At 43.8% G+C, this 22,338-nt stretch overlaps 1 protein-coding gene across 8 annotated transcripts in view; it reads left to right on the top strand.

Annotated features, from left to right (window-relative positions):
- The window catches only part of ANKS1A (ankyrin repeat and sterile alpha motif domain containing 1A), an 823,551-nt gene that overhangs the window by 670,994 nt on the left and 130,219 nt on the right, over positions 1-22,338 (top strand). For 6 of the 8 annotated variants that reach the window (XM_069238819.1, XM_069238817.1, XM_069238816.1 and 3 more), the window contains 3 exons: positions 14,661-14,759; positions 16,008-16,160; positions 16,747-16,857. In XM_069238819.1, the coding sequence (XP_069094920.1) occupies positions 14,661-14,759; positions 16,008-16,160; positions 16,747-16,857 (363 nt within the window). The remainder of the gene's footprint in view (positions 1-14,660; positions 14,760-16,007; positions 16,161-16,746; positions 16,858-22,338) is intronic. The other 2 variants (XM_069238821.1, XM_069238820.1) reach the window with 1 other exon arrangement.

Genomic DNA, 22,338 nt, shown 5'->3' with positions numbered 1-22,338 from the left:
GAATGTTTACTTAAACAGAGTAGGGGCTGTCAAAATAAGGACAACAGCCCGCCCACACCATTTGTTTATGCAGATAGCCTAGTGTATTGTTTTTTCTCCCCATCACCAGTAGGAGAAATGTGGTGGTTTTGTAAAGGAAAAAAAAGAAACATTAAAGTGTGGTGTCTATTAGCCTTTTGTGTTGCAATAGATTTGGGAGTATGTTTTTGAAAAACAATATTTTGTGCCCACCTGCCTGAAAGATGGTGTCGGTGCGCCAGGCTTTAAGTGCTTTTAGAGGAACCACCATGGCCGCAGTTGCTCTATGGGCTCAGAGATCACAACTGGACTGACAGTGATCTCAAAATATGGTGGACTGCTGCCCATCAGGGTTGCAGATGTTATGACCCATGCCACCCTAAGGAACTTAGTTTAGGAGTTTGTAAAGCACATGGCTAACCTAAGGCCTCCCAGCGCTGGAGTGGAAGCTGAACGACAAGGAGACAACTTATGCTGTGATCGGAAGGGTCTTACAGAAGGAAATTTCTTGACTATCCTGGCAGAGCTCCAGGGGAAGGGAATTCCAGAGATTTGAGGCTCTAAATGCTAAAGATCAACCTCCCCTTCTTGCTTTCTTAATCCGTGGAACGTTAATTAGGGAGGCCATCGAGAATCTAAGAGCCCTTTGATGGATGTAGGGCGTTGCGATCTGTTTAAGGAAGGCCGGACCCTTATTATGCAGAGCACTGTGCAAAGTGCAGAGGGCCATGAAGTTGATCCATTGTTCCACTGGCCTCCAGTGAAGGGAAACTAAAGAAGGTTTTACGAAAGGTGTCTGGGAAAGTAGGCGTGCTGCACCACCTGAAGTCTTTTTTAGTACATATCGAGGTGAACTCCAAAGAGGATATTTCCATAGTCCAGGTGTGAAATTATAAAAGCCTGAGTGATTAGTCTTTTGGCTTGAAAAGGAAGTATCTTAAAGACTTTTCTAAGAAGTCTTAGTAGACTAAAACAGGTGGCTGACAGCTTTTTAGATTGATAGTCCAAGGTCAGGTGGGACTCCAGGCCAAAAATCCAAGGACTTTGTTGTCTCTTGGTGGAGGCAGGGCTTCCAACCCTTCAGGGAGCAGAGAAGGGGATTTGAGTGGGCCATAATTTCCCACCAGCATGACTTCTGTGTTTTCTTTGTTCAGCTTAAGTTTATAGCTGGCCATCCTTCTAGCTACTGCTTGAAGACAGGGTGTCCGGTTGGGCTGACCTGTCTTAAAGATTGTTGAGAATGAGAAGACCAGCTGTGTATCGTCAGCATAGGAAACCAGTAACAACCCGTAAGGTTCCACAATCTCAGCCAGAGTGGACATATAGATATAGATATTAAACAATGTAGAGCTGAGAGAGGAGCCCTGGGGCACTCCATAGCTGAGAGGAAGACTGTTGAAAAAAAGAGCGATCAAGAATTTGAAAGGTTCTATCCCTCAAAAAGGAGGAAACCCATTTCAAAGTGAGCCCCTTGATACCTGCATGGAAAATTCTTTGAAGTAGAATGTTATGATCTACGGTGTCAAAAGCAGCACTTGGGTCCAAAAGAATGATGTAGGCAGCGCCCCCTAAATCCAGTTGTCGTTTAACATCTTCGGCTACTGCCAGAAAGGCAGTCTTTGTACTATGTTGAGGTCTGAAGCCCATTTGAGTATGAGGAAGGATCTTGTGTCCATTGACATGTTTTTCAATCAGTTTAGCTGCTATGGTCAAGAGAGAAATTGTCCTATAGTTACTCAATAGGGCTTTATCTAGATGAGGCTTTTTAAGTAAAGGTATGATGATAGCATGTTTCCAATGTGACGGAATAAGGCTTGTTATTAAAGACTCGTTAAGGGCCTTAGTCAGAGCAGGGGCAGTCATGTCTGAACCAAATGACTAAATGTGAGGAGAGGGGCAGGGTCCAGTGGAGATCTTGATTTTATAATGTGTAACAAGTTAGTTACAGATTCCTTCATAAAGGGCGGAAAATCTAATAGAGGATCTCTGGAGTTTAGAACCTGAGCCTGGCCTGCAAGGTCGCCATTCTGGGTGGTCATATCTGGAAAAGCTAAATAGATGTCTAGAATTTTCTTTTGAAAGAAACAGGCCAAATTATTGCTATGCTCCTTGGAGGCTTCAATGAGATCGGTATGAGAGGGCACTTGAATTATTTCTTTAAATATTGAGAAGATTTCTTTGGGAGAGTTGGAGGACTGATATATTTTAGATGCATAATATGATGATTGTGTGGCTTTAATTTCTGCATGGAAGTGTCTAATTGCTTTCCTATTTTCGTTTTTTGCTGACATATCGGAAGTTTTCCTCCACTGTCTTTTAAGGCGTTTACACTCCTTTTTTTAGCAGCAATAGCGGAGGAGTGAACCATGGTGATTTTTTATGGCCTGCAGCTCGGGTGATAGTTTTTATTGGTAATACACAGTCTAAGGATGTGGAGATCCATTCATTGATTTTGTATGCTGATCTTAGGGTGGAATTAAGAAGACTGGCTCTAGTGTTCTCAAGGGCAGAGGTCCATTCCTTGCATTTTAGCTTAGACCAGTGCTGACCACATAACTTGTTTGCTAGCCGACCTCTGTCAGCAGTGGTATTGGGTATCATGAGCCTAATTAAAAAGTGGTCGGACCATGACAGAGGAAGGGGTGTCTGAGCTGAAAGTTCTGAGATGTTGCTAAACACAACGTTGATCCTATGACCTTTGGTATGTGTAGGGCCATTAATCTTCCTTGTGAGACCTAGCGCCTCCAGGTCTGTAAGTAGTGTAGTAGCCGTGGCATTACTTGATTAGTCTCCATGAATATTAAAATCAAAAAGAATAGTTAAGTTAGATTTACTACCAACTCGATCAGCACCCTGTTCAGGAAGAGCTTGAATAAACCTATCATGAGGGCCAGCAGGACGATAAATAAGATCTCTAATTGGTTTATTGAGTACCCATGAGGCAAGGCCAAGGTGACATCTGGAGAAGATTCCCCCCAGAGCCAGGTTTCTGTCAGAAATAAAACTTCTGGGGCATAGTCACTCAACAGTAAATGTTGTGGGCGTGTAGGGATCGGCAGTTGACTAAAAGGAACCTGCTGACTGACCCATTGTACTTCCTTCGGGCTGCATGACTACACTCTGAGGAGTCCATAAAAGGTTGTTGCAGACCCAATGTGGGAGATCAGGGTCAGAAGAGTGCTGGCAGCAGTCCGAAACAGGCGTTCTGAGGGCAAGGAGTTGACTAGCTGAAAATGTTATTACATCTAGGCCTGAGGGGGCCGCATCCCTGGACCCTGGTCCCGGTCGGGCGTGGATGAGCACAGACGGGCTTTCCTTTGGCGCACCAGCAGGGCACCCCCTGCGCTTCTGGTGTTTCATGACCCTTATAAATGGGTCAGAGAGGCAGCAGACAGTGCAGCTAGACTAGCAACCAAAATGGCTTCTCCTCGAGGCACAATATCCTAGAGGAAAAATGGCACCCTTCCAGTCTTTAAAACAATTAGGCGTAAGCCGCAATAGGCAGCTAGCACCACCTGCTGCCACTGAACACGGGCAACAGGGGTAAAATGAGGAACAAGGGAGGGGGAGGGACAGGGAGAATAAAAAGTAAACACAGCAATAAGGCAGAACGACAGACAGCAGTGAGGTCTATCCTACCAAGTGTCTGCAGGTCCACTACTTAGTGAAGACCGACAAGGTTTTCATCAGGTCTTAGTTTTTTTTATAGCACTGTAGTTGATGTCTTACAATCTTAGGAGCAGACTGATATTCAGTTTTTTCTAATTGAGGGTCACTATGGGGCAGTGGATCATGCAAGCTTTATCTGACCTGAGATAGGCCAGGTAATGTGGTTTGTAGAGTAAAGATTTTTTCTGCAGTGATGCTTTGTAGTTCAGGTCGGCTGGCTAATTGTGATCTTCCCCGTAATCCTTGTGAACTGTGTAATTGGTTTTCCCTGTAGGATGGGTCTAGGTGGGAGGTGGTTCAGGTGTTCAGCTCTCACTTTCATCTGTTTAAGCAATGGCTAATTAAGATTCCCAATTCTCATCTTTTTTCCTTATTTTACCACACTTAATGCAGAGAGAAGTACCTTAAGTTCGATTATCATTGACATGGGTATGCAAAAGAGGCCATAAGGCGGTAATAGACTGTCTTGTTCCTCTCCATCTCTAGTTCATCCATCTACCGTCTACCCAAAACTTTCACTGATCACTGCTTGAGCACTCTAAGTTTGCCTTCCACTTCTACATTCTAGGCATTCTCGTTCCTCTGACTTTCGGTCTATGAACATGGATCACTTTTAATTTACTTTTGAGTTCAACAGACTGTCTTCTTGTGCATTCTGTGGTGCTTCTTCTTCTCACAAAATGCCTACTTGTCCTATTCTGCCGGCTCTCCCACCTGGTCGAATCTGTTCCTGAAGTTGTTTTTTAGTACAAACTGTCTTCACTTCCATTTTGGTTGTAAGGGCACATATGATAAAAACAAATGCAAAAAACAAGTGCTGCGAAAAACAAGCTCTCTCATTCTGGTTTTCCATGATGTTCTCATGCCCAAATTTTGGCATAATGGGGTAGTTTCACATAACCAGTGTAATGCAAAATTATTCTGCTGTATCAGATTTTTCACCCAGGGCTAGCTTTTATCTTCAGTAGCACTCCAGCGAGGACTGTCACACCAGCCTCTGCCTATTCATGCTCTTCATCTTGTACTGCCACTGAACACATTGGATCATTGAGGGTATTGTTGCATATCCTTATTTTCTAAGATAGACTAAGCTTCGGGCTCATTCCATTGCAAAATCTGTACTCCTATCCATGCATTGTAGATTAAGTTATGTGATGTCAAGGGTTACAGGATTTATAGGGAGTACAGCAGCTCATCTCCTCTCTGTTTTGCTGCTAAATACACCCTCCTGAGTTGGCTTCATGTTACTGCACCTCTGTGCTCCTTTTGCATCATCAGACAATTTCTCTTTATTGCAGTGTCTTACATTACTCAACTTGTCCCATTGCAATGACTGCTCGTCCAGTGCCTTCCTTGACCAAGCTGTTCTGAATGTCTTCCCTTTATCAGTGATATCAGTTACACTTTATCTTTGGTTAGAGCCTCTGTGTGATGTCATCCTCATCCGCTCGCTCTTAATCCAGGAAGCTCACAATGTTTTGTGGTAGCCTTGACACACTTTTGCTGTTTGGAAGAGCAGGTGCAGCTCCTCCATTACAGCGGAGGCGCGTCACCCACTAAATTAACCCCAGAAAATCCCAGAGACAAAAAATAAAATAATATTTAAGTTAATTTATTACCATTTTATTTTTTGTCAACCCGTCCTGAACCGAGTGTCAGGACGGGGCGGGGCCTGCTCAGTGGCAGCAGTGGTGGGCAATGCTGCCTGTGCACTAGTTTATAGTGGGCATGTCACTTGTCTGGTCTCCGATGGAGTCCAAGCTCCATATCAACTTATTGGAGCTCAGGGCGATCAGACTGGCATTGAAGGCATTTCTTCCCTCTCTCTAAGGGAAAGGGGTGCAAGTGTTGACGGACAACACCACCGCCATGTTGTCCTGCAACAAACAATGAAGGGTGAGGTTGTGGATCCTTTATCAGGAGGCTCTCCACCTCTGGACATGGCTGGAACATCAGCGCATATCGCTGGTTGTTCAGCAGTTGGAGGGCTCTCTGAATATCAGAGCGGACACATTCAGCCATCAGTGCCTAGTCGATCACAAATGGAGTCTCAGTTTGCTGAGGTAGCATAAGGTATGTTTATGCAGTGGGGAGAGCATTGGTTAGATCTGTTCACCTCTGAAGAGACTGCACAGTGTCAGCTGTTTTGCGCATTGGAGTTTCCAGTGCGGCACTCGCTTGACAATATGCTTTTCATCTCGAGTGGAACTCAGACCTCCTTTCCCCCTTTCCGACAATATCATTTCTGCCCAAAGTTCTGAAGAAGACTAAGAACGATCGGGCCCAGGTCATTCTTGTGGCTCCGGGCTGGGCACGAAGAGTATGATATCCCAAGCCCTTGAACATTACCATCGATCCTCCGATCAGACTGCCCCTTCAAGAGGATAATCTGTTGCAGCAGCAGGGGACTGTTCTCCACCCGATTCTGTCCAGTCTCCTCCTCCTTCCATGGAGGTTGAGCGGTGGCAGCTGACAGCTTTTGACCTTCCGCCCGAAGTCTGTAACGTTTTCCTTGCAGCCAAAACCACCAAAACAGTATACGCCTGTTGGAGGAACAAATTTGTGGCATTGTGTACAGACAAATATGTTGACCCCCTCTCTGCCCCTCTTTCAGAGGTGCTTTTGTTTGTTCTTTCTATGACCCAGGAGGGCTCTGCTCTAGGAACCCTAAAGGATTATTTGTCTGCTATCTCTGCGTCCCTCCAATTGCCTGAACTTGTTTAAATCTCTCATTGTTTGGATGATTTCTTAAGAGCCTTACCCATCTCTTCACTCCTTCCCCGTTCATTATGCCCCAATGGGATTTTAACTTGGTTCTTACCTATTTAATGTGCTCTCCATTTGAGCCACTTCACAACTGGCTACTTTGCATGCTCACTTTGAAACCAGGTTTCCTTGTAGACATCACCTCTGCCCGCAGAGTGAGTGAGCTGCAGGCTCTTTCTTCAAAGCCCTGGCCCGACTAGGCTGGGTGCTAGTCACACCCGTCGACCTATGACCTAAGGGGTTGTTTCCAGGAGCTCAGACGGCTGGTGGCTTTCCAATAAGAGCTTATTGGTGACAGTGTATGAGGACAAAAAAAAAAAGAGCTCCGGGTGGATGGTTAACTCTTTGTGGGTTATGTGGGTGCGAAGAAAGGTCGGGCAGTGCAGAAGAGAACCCCCTGTAGATGAGTAGTCCTCTGCCTTAAAATGTGCTACGCATTGGCCAAAGAAGCAACCCCTGGAGGGCTTGTGTGTTCATTTTACCAGAGCAACAGCTGAAACAACTGCGTTAGCATACGGAGTCCCAGTTCTGCACATCTGCCATGCAGCAACGTGGGTGTCCTTGCACACGCTTACTAAACACTGCTGCCTGGGCAGTCAGGTCCAAAGATACTTTGCCCATTCGGTCCTGCTCGACTTACTGGTATGATCTTTGTTCACAGACCCTCCTCCAGGGATGGTATTGCTTGGGTATCTATTCTGAGGTAAGGAACCTGCAACTAGAAGTCTCTATCAGATGAACAAGTTACTTACCTTCAGTAACAAATTATGTGGTAGAGATACATTCTAGTTGCAGATTCCTTACCAACCCACCCATCTTCCCCGCTCTGAACTTATTTCTAGGGACAGGGACTTCCCTTTTACGCCCCTAGTTCTGAGAGCACTATTGTTCTTCATGGCTCTGTGCTTCTGACATGGAAAGCTGTGAAAAGAAACTGACGTCAGGGCACTGGGGTGGTGCCTATATGTATATATATATATGTTCGATGGCATGTGTAGCTGCAGATACACATGCTGTGCACATCCCGCCATCTGGTGTTGGGCTCGGAGTGTTACAAGTTGTTTTTCTTCGAAGAAGTCTTTTCGAGTCACGAGACCGAGGGACTCCTCCCATTTCGACTCCATTGCGAATGGGCGTCGACTCCATCTTAGATTGTTTTTTTCCGCCATCGGGTTCGGACGTGTTCCTTTTCGCTCCGTGTTTCGGGTCGGAAAGTTAGTTAGAATCTCGGAAAAATCGTCGGTATTGTTTGCGTTCGGTATCAGGTTAGTTACAACAGATCGACACCGAATTGAGAAGAGCTCCGGTGGCCCGTCGGGGTTTTTCGATTCCCGTCGGGGCCTGGTCGGCCCGGCCACGTGTCTCTTCAAGGCTGATGGAACGGACCCCATTCCACTTCTGTCCAAAATGCCAAAACAAGTATACAGATCAACACCTGGTCTGTAACTTGTGTTTGTCACCAGAACACAGGGAGGATACTTGTGAGGCCTGTCGAGCGTTTCGGTTGAGGAAGACACTCAGGGACCGAAGAGCAAGAAGACTGCAAATGGCGTCGGCGCCGACAGGACAAGGGTGTTTCGAGGAGGAGGAAGAAACATTCTCCATCCAGGATTCGGACTCGGAGGAGGTCGATCCCGAAGAAACGCCGAAAACCGTGAGTAAGACGTTGAAACAAAAAACTCACGAAAAGACTGCCAAAGCCCAGGGGACGCCACCGCCAACAGGCCATGGCTTAACCCGAAAAGTAGGTGACCGTCCATCGGCACCGAAAAAGGGCGAGCTGGTGTCGAAGTCATCCGACTCCGGTCAAGATACAGGCATGCAGCAATCTCGGGCCCGAGAGAGTGGCTCCGAAAAGATTCGGCACCGAGACAGCGGCACTGAAATTGGTCGCACCGAGAGGGCACTACGCCGAAAAGCAAAAAGATTTTGTCGGAGCCGAAAAAAGCAGCAGAAAAGGTTTCGGTGCCGAAACATCCGGCATCCGAACCGAAAATTAGTTCCTATTCAGAGGAACAAGGACTGTCCTCTCAAATGAAGACACACAGATTTGAAGAAGAATTACAGACAATAGAGCCAGATCACACGCAAAGTCAGCTCTTTATTCAGAAAGATACAGGGAAGATCAGCACTCTTCCCCCAATCAGAATGAAACGAAAACTTGCCTTCCAGGACAAGGACAAACAGCCACAAGCAAAAGTGGCTAAACAAATAACACCACCACCATCCCCACATCACTCTCCACAACAATCACCGGTAGCCACTCCACCAATGATGCAATCCCCAACACATACGGGGATGAGTCAAGATGACCCTGACGCATGGGACCTTTACGACGCACCAGTGTCAGACAATAGTCCTCAATGCTATCCAGCAAGACCCTCGCCACCTGAGGATAGTACAGGCTACATTCAAGTGGTATCAAGGGCAGCAGCATTTCACAATGTCAGCCTTCACTCAGAACCCATTGAAGATTACTTCCTTTTTAATACACTGTTGTCTACGCACAGTCAATATCAAAGTCTGCCAATGTTGCCCGGAATGCTAAAACACTCCAAACAGGTGTTTGAAGAGCCTGTCAAAGGGAGAGCCATTACTCCAAGAGTAGATAAAAAATATAAACCGCCACCAACAGACTCAGTGCACATCACACAACAGCTATCACCAGACTCTGATGTAGTTGGAGCAGCGCGCAAAAGAGCCAACTCTCATACTTCAGGAGACGCGCCACCTCCAGATAAAGAAAGTAGAAAATTCGACGCGGCAGGCAAAAGGGTGGCGGCACAGGCAGCAAACCAGTGGCGTATTGCAAATTCGCAAGCTTTGCTAGCCAGATATGATAGGGCCCATTGGGACGAGATGCAACACCTTATTGAACACTTGCCAAAGGAGTTTCAAAAAAGAGCACAGCAAGTGATCGAAGAGGGACAAAATATCTCCAATAATCAAATTCGATCAGCAATGGATGCTGCAGACACAGCTGCTAGAACTGTCAACACAGCAGTAACGATAAGGAGGCATGCATGGCTGCGTACATCAGGATTTAAACCAGAGATACAGCAAGCTGTGCTGAATATGCCATTCAACAGACAGCAGTTGTTTGGGCCGGAGGTGGACACTGCAATTGAAAAACTTAAAAAAGACACTGACACGGCCAAAGCCATGGGCGCGCTGTAATCCCGGCAGAGCAGAGGCACATTTAGAAAAACACAATTTCGAGGGGGGTTTCGAGGGCAAACCACAGAAGCCACAACCTCACAAACAAAGCCCACTTACCAGAGCCAGTATCAGCGGGGAGGTTTTCGGGGACAATATAGAGGAGGACAGTTTCAAAGAAACAGAGGAAAGTTCCAAAGTCCCAAAACTCCTCAAAACAAACAGTGACTTCAAGTTCACAAATCCCCAACACATAACACCTGTGGGGGGGAGACTAACCAAGTTTTACACACATTGGGAGGAAATAACAACAGACACTTGGGTCTTAGCAATTATCCAGCATGGTTATTGCATAGAATTTCTCAAATTCCCTCCAAACGTCCCACCGAAAACTCACAATATGTCAAAACAACATATAGATCTTCTAGGACTAGAAGTTCAGGCATTGCTACAGAAAGAAGCAATAGAATTAGTACCAAAAGATCAATTAAACACAGGAGTTTACTCACTGTACTTTCTGATACCCAAAAAGGACAAGAGCCTGAGACCGATACTAGATCTCAGAACATTAAATACCTACATCAAATCAGACCATTTTCACATGGTTACTCTACAAGACGTAATCCCACTGCTCAAACAACAAGACTACATGACAACACTAGACCTAAAGGATGCATATTTCCATATACCAATACATCCTTCACACAGAAAGTACCTAAGGTTTGTATTCCAAGGGATACATTACCAATTCAAAGTGTTGCCATTCGGAATAACAACTGCGCCAAGGGTTTTTACAAAATGCCTGGCAGTAGTAGCTGCACATATCAGAAGGCAGCAAATACATGTGTTCCCATACCTAGACGATTGGTTAATCAAAACCAATACGCTAAAACGGTGTTCACAACACACAAAATATGTCATAGAAACCCTACACAAACTAGGTTTCTCAATCAACTACGCAAAGTCACACCTGCAGCCGTGCCAAACACAGCAATACTTGGGAGCAACAATCAACACAGCAAAAGGGATTGCTACTCCAAGTCCACAAAGAGTACAAACATTTCACAATGTAATACAAACCTTGTATCCAAAACAAAAAGTACAAGTAAAAATAATACTGAAACTACTAGGCATGATGTCCTCATGCATAGCCATTGTCCCAAATGCAAGGTTACACATGCGGCCCTTACAACAGTGCCTATTATCACAATGGTCACAAGCACAGGGTCAGCTTCTAGATCTGGTGTTGATAGACCGCCAAACATACATCTCGCTTCAATGGTGGAACAGTATAAATTTAAACCAAGGGCGGCCTTTCCAAGACCCAGTGCCAACTCCTACAGGCTGAACCACCGCTTTTGGGGGGATAACTGCTTACTAGTCTATGCACAGCATGTGTACCAGTTCCTTCATGGAACCTCAACATTGTCTTAACACGACTCATGGGCCCACCTTTTGAGCCCATGCACTCTTGTGAAATGCAATACTTAACGTGGAAAGTTGCATTTTTAATTGCCATCACATCTCTAAGAAGAGTTAGTGAAATTCAAGCGTTTACCATTCAAGAACCATTTATTCAAATACACAAAAATAAAGTTGTTCTACGAACAAATCCCAAATTTTTACCAAAAGTAATCTCACCATTCCACTTGAATCAAACGGTAGAATTACCAGTGTTCTTCCCACAGCCAGATTCTGTAGCTGAAAGAGCACTACATACATTAGACATCAAAAGAGCACTAATGTACTACATTGACAGGACAAAACTAATTCGAAAGACAAAACAACTATTTATCGCCTTTCAAAAACCTCATACAGGAAATCCAATTTCAAAACAAGGCATTGCTAGATGGATAGTTAGGTGCATTTAAACCTGCTATCTTAAAGCTAAAAGAGAACTGCCTATTACACCAAAGGCACACTCAACCAGAAAAAAAGGTGCTACCATGGCCTTTCTAGGAAATATTCCAATGAACGAAATATGTAAGGCAGCGACATGGTCTACGCCTCATACATTTACCAAGCACTACTGTGTAGATGTGCTAGCTGCACAACAAGCAACAGTAGGTCAAGCTGTACTAAGAACATTATTCCAAACTACTTCAACTCCTACAGGCTGAACCACCGCTTTTGGGGGGATAACTGCTTACTAGTCTATGCACAGCATGTGTATCTGCAGCTACACATGCCATCGAACGGAAAATGTCACTTACCCAGTGTACATCTGTTCGTGGCATTAGTCGCTGCAGATTCACATGCACCCACCCGCCTCCCCGGGAGCCTGTAGCCGTTTAGAAGTAGATCTTAAACATTTGTACATTTGTAAATAAATTGCTTGAAACTTTATTATGTACATACGCATTCACTCCATTGCATGGGCGCTATTACTAGCATACACAACTCCTACCTCACCCTCTGCGGGGAAAACAATCTAAGATGGAGTCGACGCCCATGCGCAATGGAGTCGAAATGGGTGGAGTCCCTCGGTCTCGTGACTCGAAAAGACTTCTTTGAAGAAAAACAACTTGTAACACTCCGAGCCCAACACCAGATGGCGGGATGTGCACAGCATGTGAATCTGCAGCGACTAATGCCACAAACAGATGTACACTGGGTAACTGACATTTTCCATCACCTGTGACGTCATGTCTGGTGATCACGATGCCAACGACAGACGTGGAGTCGACCGACGCCACCTAACGGCGTACAAGGGTACTGCTCGGAGAAAAACCTCTGTATCTAGACTGACACCTGGGGGAAATTCTAAGGTAAGGAATCTGCAACTAGATGTTTCTCGCAGAGAATTTGTTACCGAAGATAAGTGACTTGTTCATCAGTGCACGTTAAAATAATATTATGGCCTTGATGGCCAGGTTCACTGGGAAGTGCATTTGGCAATTCGGTCCTGAAGGACATTGTGATCTGAGTCATTCAACAGACCCACCACTGGAGGGGGGCACTGCTTTGGTATCACTACTGAAAGCAAGGAATTTGTGGTTAGAAGTATCCTTTAGAAGAATAACTCACCATCTTAATGCTCTTTCTGGTGGGTACTCTATTCCTTACCACCGCCAGCCTTCCTATTCTAGAGAATAGAGACTCTTCCATTTAAAAAGTTCCCAAATTAGAGTTCTGCACACTGGTGCAAACATTTCATTTTTGGGCTCCACGTCTGAGGACACGTACATTGTCCAGAAAGGAACTGACAAAAGCCAGCTAGGGTGGCATCTATGTCAGTTCCAGCCACCACTTCTGGGCAGAGTGAAGTCAACGCAGAGCGACACGGTGCTATCTACGAGCCCACCGGGATTTATGTTAAAAAACAGTTTTATAGATCCAGTCTAGCGCCTGGGATTTCTAGAGGTGAGCAATATGTATTTAGATGGAGTATCCACCAGAAAGACCATTCCTGAAGGTAAGGTAAGTTTGTTAATGTTATCCGAAACACATAACATCTACAAAAATGGGAAAAAAACATTCTGCGTTTAAGGGATCTGAATAACTTTCAGAAAAGTAAAACATTTAGGGCAGTTACTTAAGAAATGTTGTCGCTCTCGGGTGGAGCCAGGATCTGTGTTCATTCGATTTGTGAGTCCTACTTTCAAACCTCTAGCTAAGCAAGAGAAACATAACTTTTCTCAGTTTTTATCTGATATGTGGCTGCTGTTCCTGCTCACATGAAAGCTAGACGTGCAGGCACTCCTGTTCTTGGGCAACAGGCTGACAAAGACCTCCAAAATTGAGAGGGACTCCAACATATTTACATAACTCTAGAGTTTGCACATTGGCAGGGACCAATATATAGTCCATTAATAGACCGACTTTCATAGGGGCTAATCTGAATTGACAATTATTTTTCGAGTTACCTCATTGTGTCCTATGCTTAGCCGCGACTTTCTCTCCCTATCATCTAGGTACCAAAACATATATATTTTTTCAGTCATATGGATTTGTTTACAGACATCATGCATTTGACTCTCACACGCTGCTGAATGCATCAGGTTGTGGTACCAGAAACACTGTTACCTAAATGTAGTCCTTTTAACTCATATGTGCATTCCTCTTCCATTTCAAGTGGAACCTCATGCCACTGTGTGACAGGTGTTGGTAACTCTTTCAAGAAGAATTGGTAATGGCAGTAGGTCCGACCTTGGAAAAAGTGTAATGATTTTTACATTTTTTATTTTCTGCAACCATATGCAAAAATGTCACTAATATAAGAATAAAGGTAAGGCTTAGCAGCCCAGGCACACCAGCTCTGCACTCGAGTGTACTCCTTTTCAGGTGAGTGAGTAGATGTGATTAGCTAATAAATATGCAGTCACTAGCATTGTATTGCAGACATGATCTGATCCACTGTCCCAGGCTGCGTCCCTTGGTAGTAGGAAGCAGAATTAAAGAGATCAATTGATTAAAAGGGCTGACCGACAACCCTTTGTATATGTATACATCTATGTCTTTTTAATATGAATTTTATTGAAAACATGGGGCTTGAGAGACAACTTAACTTGTCTCTAGGCCAGAAAAAATGTGTACATAAACAACTTCATACTCTTCACTCTGCAGTTATCGATGTGAACTTCCTTACTTTGCACTCCCAATTCTGTGCAGCCCTGCTTTTGTTCATTTTCTTTCCTACTACGGAATCATTCCCCTCTGCGTTTTTGTTCACCCTCCCTCTTGTGGGCCGTTCTTGGTCTTTTGCATTTCCTCTTGTTCCCTAGCCTTTGTTTTCTCCACACGTTAACTTTTTCACATTTCTTGTTTGTTTCAATTGGTGTGGTTGGCAGATCTTTCTTCCTTAACTTCATCCATCAGCTCATATCTTGCTTGGTATTGAGCGCACCAAAAGGCCTTTGTTAGCGTGGTTGTCACAATGTTTTGACATGCTGTCATCCTTCGACATGGAGTGGCTGGCCACTAACGGCAGTCCTTTGAAATAGAAAAGCATGTGCCGTTAGTATTGTTCCTGCACTCCATTTTGTAAATAAGCTTATAACAAAGCCGTTTTTCTACTGTTGATTTAAAAAATATATATATTTGTTCATTAGGCCAGCAATGTCATGGAAGATCAGGACCTTCTGGAGATTGGAATCACTGACCCTCAGCATCGACGTAAATTACTTCAGGCGGCCCGTGCTTTGCCGAAGGTGATAATTGTCTTCCCTACTTTTGCCAGAACTCGAGAGTAGAATGAGGTTGGGCACATTTCACACCTTTTTTAAGACCTTCGAACTAGGAATAAGGTATTAATGCCTAAATCAGCAAAGAGAAAGCAAAATGAAACGTGGTTTGATAGCAGGAAATTACCTGGGTGCAATGACGTTTGGGGGATAGAGTTGGGCTAAGGGAGAGAGTTTTGAATTTGTTGAATACAATGTATTCACTGGTGATGTGTAGCTGTGTTGACGGGGGCGAAATTTGTTGTTTCTGAAATGTCCGGTTTGGCATTGACTTCCACATATTTAGCGGGAGGGGATTGTCTGGGACTTATTGTAGTTGGGTGTTGTGTATTGCTTGTGCACTGCTTGCACCTGGGTTTGCAGAGTCGAAATGGTAAACCAAGGTTGGTATTTTGATATTGGGGAGGACTGTAATATATGGTTTATTGCTATGTGACTTGGTATGATGTGGTGGGGGTGGGAGTTATTAGGTTTGATTCATTAGACCGTTATATAGATAGACCCTTCATTTGATGCATTTGGTGAGGCTGAAGTATTTTTTATTTTTTAATTTTTTTTGGATGGGCCAATTTGTGAGTTGGGCATAGATTTCCATGGCCTACTTTTATGCAGCCTTATTGCATGGGTATCATGTGGCAGACTGTCACTGGCTTGGTCTGTTTTTGTAGGGCTAAGTGGGGCTGATTATGTCAAATGAGGGTACAGTACAGCTAGACTTAGTGAGGGTTTTTATTTATTAGTATGGACTTGTGGAGTGGCAATATCATCTGCCACACTTATTTAGTGTAAGCGGCTCTCTCTGTGGGCCCTGATTTATTGTTTGCAGGGGTGATGGACAGGCCTGGTTTTCATCTGGGCTGCAAGAAATTACTCGATCTGTTATGAATATTTTGTATTGGTTGTGTCTGTTGACGTTGGGAAGGATTAATGCTAGTAGATTGATTGATCCAGTTTGTTGCTGCAGGAAAAAGAAGGCCTGCTTAATGACATTGAAGAACAAAATGGGGATAGCTGATTTTCGGTGCACAGATTGAATTTGGTTGGGCCATGATTTGTACGGTAGTCTTAGATGGACCATCAGTAGTTCTGGGTTATTAGACAAACTGCTTTGGATCACTATGATTAGACAATGAACACAGACCCCAACATAAATGCATGAAATCCAGTAGTCTTTGAGCTTTGTTAAGAGATGTGACGGTTTCTGTTCTTATTCAGGTCAGACCCTTGGGCAGTGATGGGCATTCCCAGCCCTCTGTCTCTTCCTGGCTCGAGTCCCTTGGGTTGCAGCATTATATTCACTCCTTCCTGTCCAGTGGCTATAGCTCCATAGACATGGTGAAGAATCTCTGGGAGCTGGAAACTGTGAACGTGAGTGATGCCAAGTTTGGCAAAACATCTGGGTTGGTCTTACAACAGTATAATTGTAGAGCAGTTACTCTTGAAGACCATTATTTCTACAAGCTATATTATTCAAGGCATGTGTTTATTGTAGGAACACATTTAGTTCTTTGGGTAGTGTGGGTTTTTGGGGTAGAATTGCAGCTGGGCAATTTTTCAACAAGCATTGGATTACATGAGAAGTATGTATATACATTATTCATATTTAATGTAGGTGGGTACTAACCACAAGTCTACATCATCAACAAGATTTTGTATTACTGGGATTTTCTTTGTTTTGCAAGAGTTTTTAGCATGTTTCAAACACATTGATAAAAAAAGAGTAAATTTGAGTTTGTATTAAATAGGTGTATGTTAGTCTGTGAACCTGCTGCCAAATTATAGTATTTGTCTGAAAGCTTGATTTCTAACATAGGACCTGCAATGTGGAAGCTTGGATTGCAAGATTGGTCTTTTAGGAAATAGCCAATAATTTACAGAATTCACTCGCATAGGAAATACATTTCTTACCTCTGCAAAGGTGTTTCAAGATACGTTATGTATTGTCTTTCTGCAGGTGTTAAAGGTAAATTTGCTTGGGCACAGGAAACGGATCATGGCATCCCTTGCAGATCGACCCATTGAAGAGCCACCACCACAGAAGCCACCACGATTCTCTCAGCTTAAAGTAAGCATCCGCCATGGAGGAGAAACCGCTCAAATTAGTTCTATTATGCATATCATCTCTGTCAACATGTTAGTGTCCCAGCCTATGCACCTAGAAGGCTTCTGTCAGTGTACATATGCATGGGGCCACAGATAAATAACATGTGCACTTCTGTTCTCATGGATTCTTCCACCGGCAAAAAAATTCATCATAGCTCTCCTCTGCCAGTTGGTGGTACTGGCTCCATCTCTGTGCAAGTGTCCTGTCAGTGGAGCCATTTAGAGCCACATTGACATCCGTTTGATTTTTTTTCATGCCCTTTAATGGTGATCCGGAAATGCTTTTTGATTTTTTCATGTTGTCTGTACTATTTCTTCAAAAAAATTCATTGTACAGTGCTTAGGAATGTCGCCCCTAAAGAGTAAGCCTTCAACCACTGGCACTTCTGCAATGGACAGATGTCCTTTTGAGGCGTAAATCTTTTCTGGATTCACTTTCTATGCATTATTCTATAATCTAGTGGTTGGGCCTGGGATTCTACACTATTATTTTAAGCCTTCTTCTCTTTGTTTTTTTTTTGTTGGTGGGGGTCGATGGTACCTCCATTAGATGTCCCCTGTGACTTTGTGGTGCTTCAGCCGAAAGCTCCTACCATTGGTTGCCGTCTTCAGATTCTTTTTTTCCGCCTTTGGGTCTGGAAGCCTGCCGATGGATATCCAACCCAGAGAAGAAGATTGCAATTAAAACATTGCGAAAATCACTGAAAAGTTCACCAGATTAGTTGACATCACAGACGCAGAACCTGGAGAGGAAAATTATGAGAGAGAACGTTCAAATTCAGAAGAATATCTGAGAATGTCCATTCAGGAGGCTCCGTGAAGGGTCTCGATGGAGAATACACCCTTCCGGTTTTGTAAGAACTGCCATCACAAGTTCTTTCAAAAAGACAAGCACACATCTGCAACCTTTGTCTTCCTGTCGATCACCAGAGTGAGGACTGCAGCAGCTGTTCAGTATTCGCATTGGAAACGCTGAGGGTAAGGGAGAGACAGAGAATGGCATATCACAGCCTGCAGAGCCAGCATCATTGAGAGACTTGGGCCTATCCAGTGAAGAGAAAGATAATGTCCCCGATGAAGCAGGGGAAGAGACTTCAGACGCAGAAGTAAGGATTGTCGACGTTGAGGAACAGGAGACAAAGAAAAAGAGACAAGGTAAGAGAATCTTCGGCCTCGGAAAAATCCTCTTGAGTTAAAGAAATCTGACTCGTGGACGTCGAAGGGAGCCTCAGTGACGAAATGCTTGCTGTCGGCAGGCACGCCTCGAGATAAGGAGCCCAACAGATCCCTCTAGGGGGTCTCCAGTGGAGGAATGACTCCCAAAAAACCCAGGGCATTGAAAAATGTATAGGATAAAGATGCTTTAATGTCAAAAAGAGACCGGTCAAGAGCAGAACACCGAAGCTCAACGACCAATACGTAATTGAAAGATTCTTCAGCGTACAAAAGGAAGACTCACAGTATCTACCCCAAGGAACAGGTCACTAAAAGTTAAAGACTGGAGGCTGAAATGTCCACTTCTCTGCAAAAAAAGAAAAAAAAAAGGAGTTTGACAGTCTGAGGGGACTCAGGATTCCACAAAAAGCTTTTAAAGATCTCGGGGCAATTTGGTCAAGAAAGTGGAACCTCCACTTAATCCTGAAGCCCAGGAAGAAGAGGAAAAGCTCTTCTATTAAGAGGAGGAAGAGAGACAGACTCTGCTAAGGAAGGACTGGACTCCTACCCATCAAGGCCCTCCCCTCCAGGTGACATAGGCATGTATAATCAGGTAATCAAACATGCTGCTGATAAATAGGAGATACTGCTGAAAGAAGGAAAAACTCAATCATGTTTTCTTCTTGAAACCCTACTCAAATAAGAATTCAGTTTCTGCCCATGCTCCCTAGTGTCCTGGATCAGGGAAGAGAACCATTTCAGGAGCCTGCCACTTGCAGAGGCAGAGAAAAAATATAAGCACTTGTAAAAAGATCCAGCTTAAAGTAACAGTGCCCGCACATTATATCATTGTGTCAACAGCAAGAAAAAGAGACAATGTACCAACCCCAGTTGAAAAGGAAAGAACAAGGGTGGAGCCTAATTGGGGAGGAAAGTCGAACACACTGCAGTTAATCAATGGCGCATTGCCAACTCCAGAGCTCTGTTAAACCGCATTGCACACCAGCACTGGGAGGAAATTGGGGAGCTGATGAAGCACCTCCCAGAACACAACAGAAAGGGGCTGCTCACTTGGGGAACAATGGCAGAAATATTACCGACATACCTGAAGTCAGCTCTCGACTTTGCTGATACATCCAGCTGACAGATGATGATGGGAGTAATCCTCAGAAGGCACTTGTGGCTAAGATTCTCAGGATTCAAACCAGAGGTACAGGCCAATATCCTCAAAAGCCTGTTCCCCTTTTTGGCAGCACAACGAATGACAAGCTGAACCAATTAAAGAAACATAACTAAACTGCAAAGTCATCAAGAGCCCTGCGGTTTTGTGAAGGTCTTCGTAGAGGAACAACACCATAATGCAGACACATCGGAAGAGGAAGTTTTCAGACAGGAACTCCACAGCAAGGTTTTCAGGGGACCAGCCAGATAATTGTACCCTAACAAGGATGGCAATTCCAACAGCAGGGCAGACAGCCTTTCGTGGGAGAGGTAGAGGAAGGGGTCAGCCCCACAAGGGAGGATCTACCCCTACGCACAAGTGACTCAGTACAAACATGAAGCTTCTCACAAGTAATATCAGCGAGAGGCAACAGCAAAACCAACAACAAACAGCAGCTATACCTACATACACCAGCAGGGGCATATTAAAAAAAAAAAATCCTTCAGGAGTGGAGGAAAATATCTTCAGACAAATGGAAGCTAAACTTAATCTAATTCAGATATTGCATAGAATTTCTGAAAATTCCCCCAGCAAGGGGGTAAAAGAGGAAAATTCATTCCAAGGAGGAAACAACACAACTCCTCAAAGAAGTGGAAGAATTTCTGGCAAAAAATGCAATAGAAAAAGTTCCAGTACAGGAAATCAAACAGGGGAACTATTCACCTTATTTCCTTATTGCCAAAGTAGACGGCTCACTACAAGCAATTGTGGACCTAAGGTTCGTAAACAAGTTCATAAAGACTCAAAAATTCAAAAGTGACAACACTACAAGAGGTTATCCCTCGAATACAGGAGGGAGATTACATGGCAACTACAGACTTAAGATGTATACTTGCACATCCCAGTGAATGCACGACACAAAAGATTTATTTGCTTTGTGGTGAACAAGATACACTACCAGTTTTTGATGCTGGCTTTCTGAATAAAATCAGCACCAGGGGTGTTCACAAAGTGTCTAGCAGCTGCTCACCTCATAAGAAGGGATATACATGTATACCCATACTTGAAGGATTGGCTGGTGAAAGCAACCTCTTAGAAATGCAAGAAACACATTCTACAAGTAATAAGGACACTATTCACTTTATAATTCTCTACAAACATTGAGAAATCATCCCCACAACCAGAGCAGGAAAAGTTATTTCTGGGAGCAAGAGTAAATTCTGTTCAAGGGAAGATTTTTCCAACGAGAAGAGAACCCAATCATTGATTGCGGAAACCCCTCATTACCAGAGGAAGCAAGCTCTGACAGTGAGGATGCTGGGGAAACGTCTGGAGAAAACGGCATCATGCATCCCCTTAATACCTTATGTGAGACCAATACAGGAATGGCTACAAGCGAAAAAATGTTGGGAGGATCTAGTGGTTGTCACGCAAAGAATACAAGAGAAAATAGCATGGTGGAGCAGATTAAATATAACATAAGGAATGACTTCTTCAAGAACAACAACAGAGGCCTCACCTGAGATAGGGAGCACACATGAATTCTCTCAAGATCAGAGGGGTTTGGAAGGAAAAGGATGCAGTGCAACATAGCAACATCCTGAATTGAACACAGTGTTCCTAGCCTTAAAAGCCTTTCAGAAGCAGTTATCAGGTCAATCAGTATTAACTCCTTTGCTGCTGGGTCTCACCAGTGCTGAGCCCTTCTTTGGCTATTTGGGGTAGTTTGTGCTTAGAGCTCCATAACTTTTTTTTTCCAAATAAGATATCCATGCCAAATTTGCATCCTTTTTTTTTTTTTTTTTAAACATCCTGGGGATTGCAAAGAAACCCAGTGTTCGTGGATTCCCCTGTAGGTGACAACGAAAATATGCAAAATTTGTGTTTTATTTACAAAAATAGGGAAAACGTGCTCCTGATAAGTGGCTCGTTTTTCTCTTAAATATGGCATCCACAAATGGTTGGCTGTATTAAAGTCAACATCTACCCAGCTTTCAGGAACATGCAGACCTGAATCCTAAAACCTAATTTTGTACCACAGTTTTGGAATCTTTCTAAGAGGTAGACTATTTTCCCTGTTTTTTTGGCTCTCAACCCCTGGAAACCAGTGTGGAACCTATGGGTGATCCAGAAAAGCTATAAATTTCTGAAACGTAGAAAAAATTCTGAATTTAGCAAGGGGTCATGTGTGTAGCTCTCAAGATTTACAGAGGGAAAAAACAACTTTTTATTATCTGTTACTTTTTTCACGATGGCGGATTGACAAAAGCTATATACCATTATTTCACCTCGACCTTTCTCGTTGTAGGGATATGTTTAGGGTTCGTAGGTTCTACAAGAATCCATGGTACCCAAAGCCAACAACTGAGGTGCACTGCACACTTTTCTTTCATAGAGTGCCGTGTACAGACCAATTCTTATAGCGAAATAAGCAGAATGAAAATGTGTATTATGGAAACTTATGTATCTCTAAAATGGGCACAAGATATAGAGTTTAGGAGTAGTGGTAATTTCTACATCTCTAGAATTGTGGGTACCCGTATTAGCCTATGTTTCGGAGGGTATATTTCAAAGTCTTATCTTTCTTGTACACTAGCTTACATTTGAAAGGCACAAATGCAGCAAAATCCAGTAGGGTATAATACATGTTCTACTCTTCTATGCCCCCACAAGTGTTTCGATTAAAATGGTTTCTCACTTGTGTAGGTAGGCCTAGTGCCTGCAACAGGAAATGCCCCAAAACTGACCCATCACATTTTTCCACCAAAATCGTCCTTTTTTCCAGTATGAGTAGCTCAAGATCTTGGACCCTGTACCACCAACCTGTGCATTTTCTAAAACTAGACACTTAGGGGTATCCATGGTAGGCTGACTTCCTTTTCCCGCTCACATTTTTTTACCCAGAATCCATTGAAAACCTCAAACTTTGACCAAAAAAAACAAATTTTCCTCACATTTCTGTGACGAGAAGTATTGGAATCTATGGGGAGCCACAAACTTTCTTCCACCTGGCATTCCCCCCAGGTCTCCCCATAAAAATGGTACCTCACTTGTGTGGGTGGGCCTAGTGCCTGCGACAGGAAGCGTCCAAAATGCAACATTGACGCATCACATTCTTCCACCGAA

Source organism: Pleurodeles waltl, chromosome 6 (assembly GCF_031143425.1).
Source record: "Pleurodeles waltl isolate 20211129_DDA chromosome 6, aPleWal1.hap1.20221129, whole genome shotgun sequence".
In the NCBI taxonomy this organism is placed as follows: Eukaryota; Metazoa; Chordata; class Amphibia; order Caudata; family Salamandridae; genus Pleurodeles; species Pleurodeles waltl.
The sequence above is the reverse complement of the archived record's forward strand: the minus strand, read 5'-3'. Positions and strand labels throughout refer to the sequence as shown.